Below are 12,527 nucleotides of genomic sequence, written 5' to 3'. Positions count from 1 at the left end.
GCTTTTCTCATCTGGTTGTTGGATAAGTTAACACAAAACAAAACAAAACACCTGGTGATCATTATACCAAGAGCCTACTGTCAAAGCATGCCTGCTGAGCAACTGTCCTGAGTACCTGGTCTATAGATTTGTCCACCTCTAATTTGGGAGTGCAAAAAAGATATGGAGGGATAATTTTTTTTAATTGTTAAAGCTTTTTCTCATGTTAATCAGGAACATCCTTCATGTAATAGAAACTTGAATATAAAATGTGGTGTTATGAACCCCACATATTGGTTAAATTTACTCACTTAGGAAGAAGGACAGAACATTCCCCCACGAAGTCTGTTCCTCGTATCTCATAAAAACATCACACAAGCCAAGAATGTGTTTCAGTTTGAGGAACAGTGGGGTACAAATGGAAAATGGGAATTTTATGGGTTATGAAAAAAGACCAAAACCATAGAAATCCTCCCGTTACATAATAGTTTATTTTAGGGGATTAATCAGTTTGCATTTTGATCAAATGCAAACCTGTGTGAGCAGTGCTACTATAAAAAGGATAGTGCACTGTTAGTAAAGAGTCCTTTATCATGGTGATGTCTTTAATGGCAAAAATGACAGAAGGCCATTTGAAATTACAGGCTGAAAAAGCGAGACCATCTCAGGTTTCCTATGATGAAGTCATTAGGTTTGGGCACTGAGAGCATGGGTGAGGTTGTGGTTTTGTCAGAGAATGTGGCAAGGATAATCATGGGGATGAAGTCACCATATAAATGACTTCAGCTACTGCTTCCTATCAAAGTACAATTTTGGCTCAGATGAATCACCACTCTAGGAATGATTCCAGGTGAGCTCTTATCTCTCTGAACGTTTTCATCAGAGTACAAAAAGAAGAAATTTGGTAAATTCTTTACATGCTTATTGTTGAGAGATTTGAAAGGCGCTTTATGAAACAAACCTTGTTCTTTACAACAAGTGGTCCTTTTCATAAAGCAGGACTATTCAATATTGTTGGAAGGTGAGCTACATAAAAAACCAAACAAAACTAAAATCATGGTGGGTTGCTTTGCACAATCAAATAAAAACCTGTAACTACTTTAAAACAAAGCCCAGGATCCAAAATGTTGTATTTCATCAAACAATCATGTGAAGAACTCAATAATACAGTACAATTCATTGTAAATAAAGGAATTTCACTGTGCATCTGTATATGTGATCAATAAAGACTCATTATCATTATTATCATTACTATATTGTTTCATGAGCCTGCTGTGCTCATGTTTTTTTTTTTAAAAAACAAAAAAACAAAAACAAAAGAATTAACTAAAAATGGGAAGTCAGTCCATCACAGGACACCACCCACACACACACACACACACACACCACACCTAGGGGCAATTCAGAGTAGCCACTACACTGACATTTTTAGGAAGGCTGGTGGAAACCAGAGAACCTGGAGGAAATCCACATGAATCCAAGAACAAAACTCCACAGAAAGCTGAAAGATGGATAGTTTTCTTAATTTTAAGCAGATTCCTCAAGATGTACTCAAAGATCTGCATACATTTTCTCTTTTCTACCTCAGCCAAGTGCAAAACCATATGTAAACTTTTTTTTGTTATACTTCAATGATTTTTCCCCTAAAACCGAGTTGAGGAAAACCTCATTATTTTGGTTTAAAAAATAAAAAATAAAAAAGAGAGACCTGCATGTAGCATGTAAGACTGTGTACCTTCTCATCATAGACAATGCCTGGGCGGATCTCAGGAGCCTGGTATCCCGGCGTGCCCTCCACTCCCAGAGCTCCCTCATGAAAAGACTGGCGGGATATGCCATAATCAGACAGCTTGACGTTGACCGAGTCCTCCACCTGCAGCGACCACACGAGGATGTTGTCTGACTTCAGATCACAGAAGATTATGTTCTTCTTGTGCAGGTAGGCCAAGCCTGCAGCAACCTGATAGGCAGCTTTGAAGGTCAGCATGTAGCCCAGGGGCATGAACAAGGAGCCTGTGGACAGCAAAAGACACAGGAGCTTCCAGTACTCAATATTATGCCTAGTGTAATGGTAGCCTCAAGTCTTTATTAATTCATCATGTATTTTTTTACAACTATTTAATCATCTTAATTAACCACTTTATCTGGGTCAGTGTCATGGTGGATGGATGGGATGCCAGTCCATCACAGATTTTTGGAATCATTCTTTCATTTTCTTTTTTCTTTTATTACTGGAAGTCATTATGACAGCCGGCTGAGAAAGTCAATCTAGACTTCTCTATTCCAGTTTCTCTTCAGGGGTCCCCAGATGTTCCTGAGCAAACTGTGAAATATAATCTCTCCAGCATGTCCTGGGTTTGCATTGGGGTTTCTATCCAGTGAGACACCCATGAAACAGCTCTAGTGGCCACCAACCAGGGGCATCCTCATAAGGTGTCTGAACCACCTCTCCTGCTTCCTCAATTCAGAGGAGCAGCTTCTCTCCAAGGCTTTCCTGGATTGCCAAGCTCCTCACCATATCACAGAGTGTAAACCCACCTATCCTACAGAAGAACCTCATTTCCTCTGAATTAGAAAAAATTATAAAACTCTTAATAATTCAAAATGATTAAATGCAGTTCGAATTAAATTATGTACATGAATGAGAATTCACAACTATGAAAAGAAAGAAAGAAAAAAAAGATTTATAAAAACCAAAAATACACATCACACCCCAAACTAAAACCTATACAAATATTTAAAGGGAGTTAAGTAGATCAAGTGTAAGACTTAAGCAGAAAGAGGTCCAAGAATGATCAGTAATCAAACCATAATCAGAAAAGAAATATGAGGAATTCAATCATTAGTAGTGCATTCATGTCATGTTCCAATTACAGTAATCGCAAGTTTCTAATTTCTAAAAGTGCCATGTCTCTATTTACCAGTCAGAATTTTCTGAACGCTTCAGCTTGACAGTGTGTGATGCTATGCTATAAACAACCATGACCAAAAAGCATATAGGTGGGTTTTAGTTCAACTTTTTAGTTGAACAGTGAAATATAGCCTTCACATCTGTTAGCGACTCTATTTTGGTTTTGTGTGCATTGCCACAGAATTGCTTCTATCAGAGGGTAACTTACTCTACCCTAGTCATGAAACGAACACACTGCATTAATAATCCATGCTTGTAAAAGCAGCCTGTTCTGTGGTGTGTGCCCATCTCACCTTTGCTACGTTCCTCCAGCACTGTGTTGAGGCTCCCAAGTGGTGCCAGCTGTAAGGCAAAACACAGCGGGTGGATGCTGATGCCCAGCAGGGCCACGATGCAGGGGTGCTGCAGGGTGTGTAACATGCTAGCCTCCTGTCGGAACTCAGAGAAGCTTCTGGAAGCATCCATAGACTGCAGGTGTTTCAGCATGGTGTCTGGGAGGAAACGAGAGGGCATTATTGAATGCGTTCTGAGGAAGTTATATTAGGCTTGGCTAAAGGATCTTCGCTTCCCAATGTTTCTCAAATTACAAACTAGAATGAGAGACAACTGAAAACTGATACAAAATAAAATGTTAGGAAATAAACAACTGTCTAGGACAAGGATTGTCAACTGGTGGACTGTTGCCCGGTTGCAAACCCAACAAACCAAATGTTCAAAAAATACTGGAGCAGATGATCAACTTATGGACAAAGTAGTTAAAGTTCAAACATGCCATTTATTTATTTATTTCTCTAAATTATATTACCTGCCAAAATGCTCCTGGCCACGGTCTACTGTGCCCTTCTCTGGATTTTAGCACACTATGATAGGGTGAACGCTTTTCTGTTGCACCACTCAATATAAAAATATTATTTTATAAATTATTTTACTGAAGGAGGCTTCATCAACACTGGTAATATTTTTCACATACCTTCATGAGTTTTTAAAAATCATGATTTGACAACATGGATTGTTAAAAACAGTCAAAACAGAGGTTTCATTTGTTCAGAGTCTGTGGTGCTTTTCAAACGCTTCAAACTGGTATCTTACTTATAGCTATCAATTAATTAACAATGGTTAAGTATTAAAAGGTAACCTGCCATTTCGTCCTGTTAATTGCTTACCAAGACCTTTACAAACAAAGGGGTATTTAGTTGAATACCCTTGGTCTAATGGGCTACAAGTTAATCCAACAAAAATGGCAGATATGGGGTTCAATTGGTAGAATGGTACAAAGTGTTCATACTATTGTCAGGAGCGTTGAATTTCCACAATATCATAGCCATTTAAGCCATTTGGCTTAAAGCATTCCTTTAAACTTTATGTGAGTTATAAAACTGCTACCACTTCTGTATACAACATGTGACATAAATAGAGGAAACCATCAGCCACCAGTTACCTGAGTGGAGTTGAGCGACAATGAAATTTTGTAGCTGGAGGGCTCGTAATGGTCTGGCATCAGCTCTTGTGACCATAAGCCTTAATAAGCAGGGATACTGTTTCTCTCCAGCTGTGCGGAAGTAGTCACATGAACTCTACAGTAATGCTATAGAAGGTAGTTTCAGCATTACACCAGTTGGCTGTTTTAGAACAGGGTTGTAAGTCAATTTCTTAAATGTGACATTGAGTTCAAAAGTTTGGAAAAAAATAGAGGTTTAGAAGATGATGGCAAGACTGAGCCGGTTAGGGATTTCTTATTAGGGGAACGGATGTTTGAATAAAGAGCACTCTGAGACTAATACTGTTTATCAGAAAGATTATAGAGCTGACTCTTTATTTTGGGAGTTGGCTCTCTATATAGGAAGTGTCAAACATACACATTTGAAAGCAGTACAGGGTCAGTATACAGGGTCCTGGTATCGTATTGGCTGAAGGATTTTACTCTCATCTACCTCTGCTGTGCTTCTGATCTCAAGCAAATGAGCCACTACAGCCCATGATTAGCTTAAGAGAGGCTGGAAGGGTCCAAAGGTCAAGCTATGGACACGTGTTGACTCCTTCAAGCAAAGCGCGTCCAGCAAAGCTTGGCAAGATTGGACAAGCTTTTTTTCAATACAAAAGTGAAAAATATAATTGATTGAAAACACCTGACTCTAATTTCACCTTCAAATTAACTGTTAGTCCTAGAGGTACACATACTTTTGCCACTAACATTAGTAATATTGGATAATTTTCCTCAGTAAATAAATGACTAAGTATAATATTTTTAATATATTTATAATTCTTGACTGCGTTAACAAATACATTCGACAAAAAATGACATGGAAACATGGGCATTTATTTAGGTTACATTGCAATCTTGCCTTGATGTCTGCCTGCAGAGAGCACAATGGATAAACCAGTATAATAAAAGTTATGGTAAAAATAGTCAGTCTGCCTACAGATATCAAAAACCTTGCTGGCTAAGTAAGCTTCTATTTGCATAGCTACATGCTGTAGTGAAATGGCTATTTGAAACAACAGACTTTAAATAATACTGAATATGTACTGTACCCTCAGAAACTATTGGAATGGTGTTTACTGACTTTGAGAGCAGAAATATAGAGGCCATACTACAAGATGCAAATCACTCATCAGCAGTAAGAATAGGAAAGTCAGATTGGTAAAGAAAATACAGAGACACAAAAGTTCTGGAACCAAGATTAACCTCCACCAAAGTGATGGAGAAAGAAAGGATCTGCTCATGATCCAAAATATACAAGCTCATCTGTGAAACATGGTGGAGGTAGTGTCATGGTTGGGCTTGTATGGCTGCTTCTGGAACAGGCTCACTAATCTCTATTGATGATGTAAGTCATGACTGTAGCAGCAGAATGAATTCAACAGTTTACAGGAACATTTTTCAGCTAGTTTACAAAGAAATGCATCCAAATTAACCGAGAGGAAATTTATCATGCGGCAAGACAATGAACCAAAACACACTGCCAACTTAAAAAAGGACTTTATCTGGGGGAAAAAAGTTGAAGGTTTTAAACTAGCCATGTCAATCACCAGACCTTATCCAAATTGAGCATGCATTTCTCCTCCTGAAGTGGAGACTGAAGGGAGAAAAACTCTGAAAAACAACAACTGAAAGAGGCTGCGGTAAAAGCCTGGACAAACATCACAAAAGAAGAAACTAACAATTTGGTGACGCCAATGAGTCGCAGGCTTGATGCAGTTATTCCAAGCAAGGGATATGTAACCAAATATTAAGTGTTATTTACTTTAATTTACTTCAAGACTTGATACAAAAGGTTCTATGTTTTATGTTGCTTAACACATCTAGATGTAAATACCAGGAAATAAAAGCTGAAATTCCAAACTCTCGTCTCATATCCACCTTTTGATCTCAGACCCAATTGTCTTGGGTGTATAACACAAACAAATGAATTGTCCTTCCTGTTCCAATAATTTTGGAGGGGACTGAATGCATGTGCAAGATGCTATACTATATAAAGTATGTGATATTGGACTTGTGAAGTGATACAGTGATTTGTACATTATCATGAACTATACAGAATGTGAAGAGTGGTGCTGCCAAGTGTTCACTGTGCAGCCACAGCTCTGGGGGGAATAATCCGTTTGTGTGTCTGGTTGTTCCAGCTTTGATCGCTCTCAGACTTCCGCTGGAGGGAAGCGCTTCAAAGAGGTGATGTCCAGGGTGAGGGGGTCAGCTATAATCTTGCCAGCACACTTCCTGACCCTGCTGTCATAAACTCCAAATTAAAGACATTTTAATTGGGAATTTCTCCTGACAGGAAAACCCCACTGCTTTAGTGTTCTACATATAAACTTTACAGGGTCTCACAGGACAACTAACCAAAATAACTCCATACAGGGTGCTTGATGAAACCTTTTTCTGCATTATTGTAGCATGTACAGTTGATCAAATTTACATCTATTTCTGAGAATGACAACCCCCAGAGGGTTAATACATTTAATGTACTTGTTTAGTCTGGTTTTTCCATGTGCATTTATGAGCAAAATGCATTCCTATCTATGGCCTGCTATATTCAGAAAGTTCTTATGAATCTAAAACAGAGGAACTGAAAAACTATAAATGGAAAAGCAGCTGCATGGCTACAGCATCCTTTTTTCGTTGTTCTTACAGGCGAAGGGAAGGTGAGAAGTGAAACAAGAGCTGTGATGAAAACACAAAATGTGTAAATAGTGACGCTTTGCGATTCTTTGTATTTAACCTGGCAGTAAAGTGCTTGCTGAAGAGCAGATCTGCTCATCTGCTGTGGCTTACTGTCCTGAACACTGAGATTTACAGATCAGCATGGGGAAAAATCTGAAAGCATAAAGCAGGGGATTTAACAAATGCTAAGTTCTACATTTAGAAAGTATAATACACATGATCCTGTCTGCAAATGCCATGTGTGTTTATTTTGGGCTCTGGACATCCTGTCTGCCTGAAAATACAGAAAATGTTAAGCCTTATGAGAGTGCAGGGCTTGTTTTACTAAAACCTTGGTAAAGCCGTATTCATCAGGAAATCTCTTTGTTTTTTTTTTTGGTTTGCCATTTATAATAGAGGTGAGATGTATCATATTATACCGCAGCATGATTGAATAATGTGTTGAATTTTTTTTTATAATACCGCACGGTTCTGACAGTAGCTCCATCTGAAATTCAAATCCTAGGTTGATATTAATACACTCATTCTAATATGCAAATAATATTATAATAACAACTTGCACACTAAGGCCGACGCTCTGCATCATCTAATCCTAATAATAAACAGCCTTAAAAAGTGCTGTTATTTAAGAATTGCATATAATTGTTGATATGGTTCCATTTGTGGAAGGAGTCTCCAGTGTCAAATTTCTCAGTATCATGACAAGTAGCGTTTTTTTTTTTTTTTTTGTCTGATTAAATTCAAGAGAGAAAAAAAGGAGAGCATGGTGACAGAAGGAGTGTTTTAAGCAGCTAAAATGTAAGTGGTGACAGGAACTCGCTTCTTTCACAGATGTTCCACAACATTACATGGATAAAAAGTTGATTCGTGAAATATGATTTACAGTTTTCTTTTATTGTCATCGAAACCATAAAAGCTGTTAACGAATAAATCAAATGTGATATAAAATATGAGCTGCTGGATGGCCAGGTCACAAAGCTCTAAAGCAGGCTTCTGGCTGGCTGCGGCACTTTTTTAACATCCAAAAATCATCCCAGCCTGTCTTGTAAATTTAGCATCTAAAATGGCAAATGGAGCAATTCTACTTTTTTTTTTTGCAGCATGATTTATTTTTTTTTTAACACCCTCAATTTGTCATCTGCCGTTGCACAGTTACCTCTGTTCACTCGTGCTGCAAGAATAGATTGATGCACTGCAGACTGGAAGCAGTGTGGTTATGCCAGATTGGATGGGCAGCTATGAAAGATAAAAGAGTGTGAGTATAAAGAAAGAACAGCACTGAAAGTAGTGGAGTATGACTCAGCATAAGGGAGAGTTGTAATGTGCTCTGCTGAGTTGGCTGATAAAGACCCACACACGCGCACACATACACATCTTCTGGCCAATAATGAAATGCTTATTCAACATAACCATTGCAGAGATTCATTCACCCATATCTGGAATGCATGCAACTACAATCTAAAAATAGCTCATTTTGCACCTCGCTATCCAGCACACTTTAAAGCTATAGTGTATATAGCTGAATCAGCAGTTTGCATGATGCTACACTGGTAGCCATACTGGTTCTTCTGCAATGCGTGTGTGTCATTAGTCGGGAAAAAGCCTTTAGAAGTCAATGTCATGTTATCTCCTGCATTGTACAATTGTGTGCTCAGTATTATTTAGTTTGAAGCCTTATTTCAGCTACAAAAGAGAGAAAAAGGAAAAAAATAGTAAGATGTATAGTACACACTCAGGAAAAAAAGTGACTGTACAAGCACAAAAGTGACTGTACAAGCAATTCTTTTTCCCAGATGTACAACCAGCATAAATGTTCCCTCAAACAAGCACCACTGTTCTCTATGGTTCACTTATGCACCTTCAATAAACATCAAGGTCCTCTAAAGTAAAGGTGCAAAACACACAGCCTTGATATTATTCCCATACGAAATGCTTGTAACCTTAAAAATACAGCCTAGATCTCCTGAGAGTGTGTGGTGAGTGGAGAAAGTAGGAGAGAAGAGAGAAATGGTGGTAAGTATTTAGCCCAGCTGGCTAATCTGACGTAACCGTGATTCATCAGAGCTCCTGCTCTCAGCTGTTGGGAGCTCAAGCCGGATATGAGATCAACAAAGCTCTGACATTTGACCTCAAACACAGCATGAGCCCAAGGCTCACTTTCAAGAAGAAGCCGAAGATTAGTTTCACTGACCAATCACAAGGCTCCCTGAGTACACACCTCAAACTGGCCAACACTGGAAAGAGGTTAATTATGCATGTACTGATGTTAAGTTTTTCAGTTCAGAACTGTTTAACCTTGAATCTCTGGGACTCATTTATCAATATTTTAGTAACACTGTCTGGAAATGTTTTCGTAGGTCAAACCGAACTAAAATTCCTGTAAGATTTACAAAGGTTTCGAGAATGCTCGTTTTCTTCATGCTCACATGCATATATTGATCAATTGCAATCACCGGTAAAGTAGAAGGTGCATTCATGGCGCAGCTGATTTACATTAGTGACATCCACAAAACTCCATGAAAGGCAAAGCTCACAGAAAACTGAAAATGACAAACAGTGAAAGCGTGCTTAAAGTGGAGTGTGCTAAATATTCCGGTAATCTAGCTCAGCCATTGCAGCGAATCAGCTACCACAGACTCTGTAACTCTTCTTCCTTTTATACGTTAACATTGTTTTTGTCCTAACTGAATATCTAGCCTTATTTGTCTTAATTCAAGGAGTCATTATTATTTAATATCACAACGGGTATCACAAAATTTCTCTAAATTTTTCACTAAACAAGTGTGTGCAATGGAAATAAATAAGCCACGTAAACTTGTCAACACAATCCATCATATGTTTTGAAGCCCGTCAAGCAAGGTTTACATTAGTGATTCTCTTTATACACAAATTTATACAGAGCTCAGCACATTGCATGCGAGTAAAAAAAAAAACAACAATATATAGAGACCACAAATTGAGAATTCATTCCCACAACTTATTAATAAGTGAACATGTTTTATTAATTCATGCCCTCGTTTTAGTTAAATCATGGTCACATTTGATTAATTCCTTCCCTCAAATGTATTTACCTGAAACAAGTGAAGAAATTAATAAAACGTGGCCATGATGTATTGTTTTTTTACCCGCATGTCATGTGCGAGGCTTTGTAAACCTATACAAACTCAGGAACACTCGTAAGATATGACTTTTCATGAATACCACGTTTGTGGAATTAATGCAACACTTAACAATACTGATGCAAATGATTTATCCAATAAATTTGTTGGGTAACACTTTCTTGTAAGGAACACATGCTGTATTAGCTGTTAATTAAAGTTGTGTTATTTGTTCAATAAAGCCCAAAGGATACACTTGTAAACAGTTTATTCCTTATGAATTATTTTATTCATAAATATTCATGTCACTTATACGACAATATGTCCCCCATATAAGTAGCGTTGTAGTTATCACTAATTCGAAGCTAAAAAATTGCGAAAAAGAAAGTTTTCAATAAGTCAATTTGTGTCCCATATTCTAAAGTCAAGATCATTTCGTGTCTTATTGGTAGCAAAACAGGCCAGAATACAAACCCCTCTGAAAGTATTGGAACAGCAAGGCCAACTCTGTTTTTTGGGCCATACAGAGAAGACATCTGGGTCTGAGATCAAAAGATGAATACGAGACGAGAGATCAGATTTTCAGCTTTCATTTCCTGATATTTACATCTAGATGTGTTAAACAACTTAGAACATGGTACCTTTGATGTCAGACCATCAAATGTTTAGGTGAGCAAAAGTACTGGAACAGATAGTCTTAAAGTAAAAAAACTAAATATTTGGTTGCAAATACCTTGCTTGCAATAACTGCATCCAGGCAGCGACCCTAGATGTAGATATCAGGAAATTAAAGCTGAAATTCTGATCTATCGTCTCATTCATCTTTTGATCTCAAACCCAAATGTCTTCATGTATAGGAAGAACAATTGGCCTTGCTGTTCCAATACTTTCAGAGGGTACTGCATGTTGCGTCCACATAACAGAGGCCACCTAATCCGAAATAACAACTGTCTCAACTCTGATGAAAAATAACACCATAGAGCATTAACTAAACAGTATTTGGATTTTATTTGAAATTAATTAATTAAGTTGAATTAATATTGTAATTTTGTTTACTTAAAATATGGAACACAGTTTGTATTAGTGCACAAACTAATAAGTTTTTATGAATAGCATCTAATTCTAATAGTTTTATAAAAGTCTAATATAAAGTGAATACACCTTTTACAAGTGTCCAATGTGGACTTTACTGAACAACAATCAAGACCTTAATTAATGCCTAATATGTGTTCCTTAAAATAGTATTGCCATTTGTTGATGTTCAGCTTAACAAATGAGGCCCATTGTTTGCAATATTATCACAATACTTTATTTACAAGTATTAGTACATGATTGGAGCCTCACATCAGTCACTGCATGTGGAAGCCTAAGAAGAGAGACATACTTTATAGCGCTTTACTGCACTATAGTGCTATAACATGCTTTAGCTCAGAAGAATAACTGCTGCTTACATCAGAAGCCTCCTCCCAAAATGAATCCAAAAGCTATGACAACGTATTGAAGGGTCCCCAACTACAATATGCAAAATATCATGATATGTGCAGCGGTCTGTTAAAACCCTTCACATGGTCAAATGTTGACATTTTCTACTATATACGTTATAGTTATGAAAACTTTCCTGAACTACATAGCAGTAGCTGTACTGCTCTAAATGAGTGACAGAATGGCCTACAGGTAGGCTGATGGGTAGCAAGTGATGTACTCTCACCTGTGCCGCTGTTGAGAGTCTGTTGTCTACATTTCTTAAAGGGGAAGCGTTTGATGGCCACTGGCTGGCCTCTGTACTTGGCTTTGTAGATGATAGTGCCACTGCCTCCCTGACCGAGGATATCTTTTTCCTGTTCACTCCACTCCAGGTCACTCTTTACCAGGAACAACCTGAAAACAGACACAAACACAAAACACAATTCACATTCATTACAGTAAAATTATAGATATAAGGTGTGACTATTCTCCTTAAAACACACACAAGGGGATGCAAAACTACTCATTTTCACTATTCGACCAGACATTTTTAAAAGTTGGCATATGCCAATGATCTGACTCTAAACTAGCTGAGTGGGATTGGATAGTGACATGCAAACCACGGCTCCGAAATCGCTCTTTCACACAGCACTGGCCACAACGGATTTCAATAAGCCAAAGTGCAAGTATTTCATTTACATTTTATTTAGCTTTAAAGGACAACAAAAATAAGTGTGGGAGGAATTCTTTCCTCAAGAGGGAATGGGATTAAAAAAACAACAACATGCCTTCATTTCATTCAAGTGATATCAAAGTGCATAAAAGAAAACGAAAATAATGACCCCCCCCCCCCCCCCCCCCAAAAAAAAAAAACAAAAAAACAAAACAAAACAAAAAAACAAAAAAACAACTT

General features: G+C 37.8%; 1 protein-coding gene across 2 annotated transcripts in view; it reads right to left on the bottom strand.

The window, feature by feature from the left end:
• Window positions 1-12,527, bottom strand: part of lrrk1 (leucine-rich repeat kinase 1) — a 125,836-nt gene that overhangs the window by 35,387 nt on the left and 77,922 nt on the right. For both annotated transcript variants that reach the window (XM_017478288.3, XM_017478287.3), the window contains 3 exons: window positions 11,859-12,028; window positions 3,184-3,381; window positions 1,715-1,992 (listed from right to left, as the gene is read on the bottom strand). In XM_017478288.3, coding sequence (XP_017333777.1) covers window positions 1,715-1,992; window positions 3,184-3,381; window positions 11,859-12,028 — 646 coding nt within the window. The remainder of the gene's footprint in view (window positions 1-1,714; window positions 1,993-3,183; window positions 3,382-11,858; window positions 12,029-12,527) is intronic.

The sequence above is a fragment of the Ictalurus punctatus genome, chromosome 10 (assembly GCF_001660625.3).
Source record: "Ictalurus punctatus breed USDA103 chromosome 10, Coco_2.0, whole genome shotgun sequence".
In the NCBI taxonomy this organism is placed as follows: Eukaryota; Metazoa; Chordata; class Actinopteri; order Siluriformes; family Ictaluridae; genus Ictalurus; species Ictalurus punctatus.
This window is presented reverse-complemented; position numbering and strand designations above follow the sequence as displayed.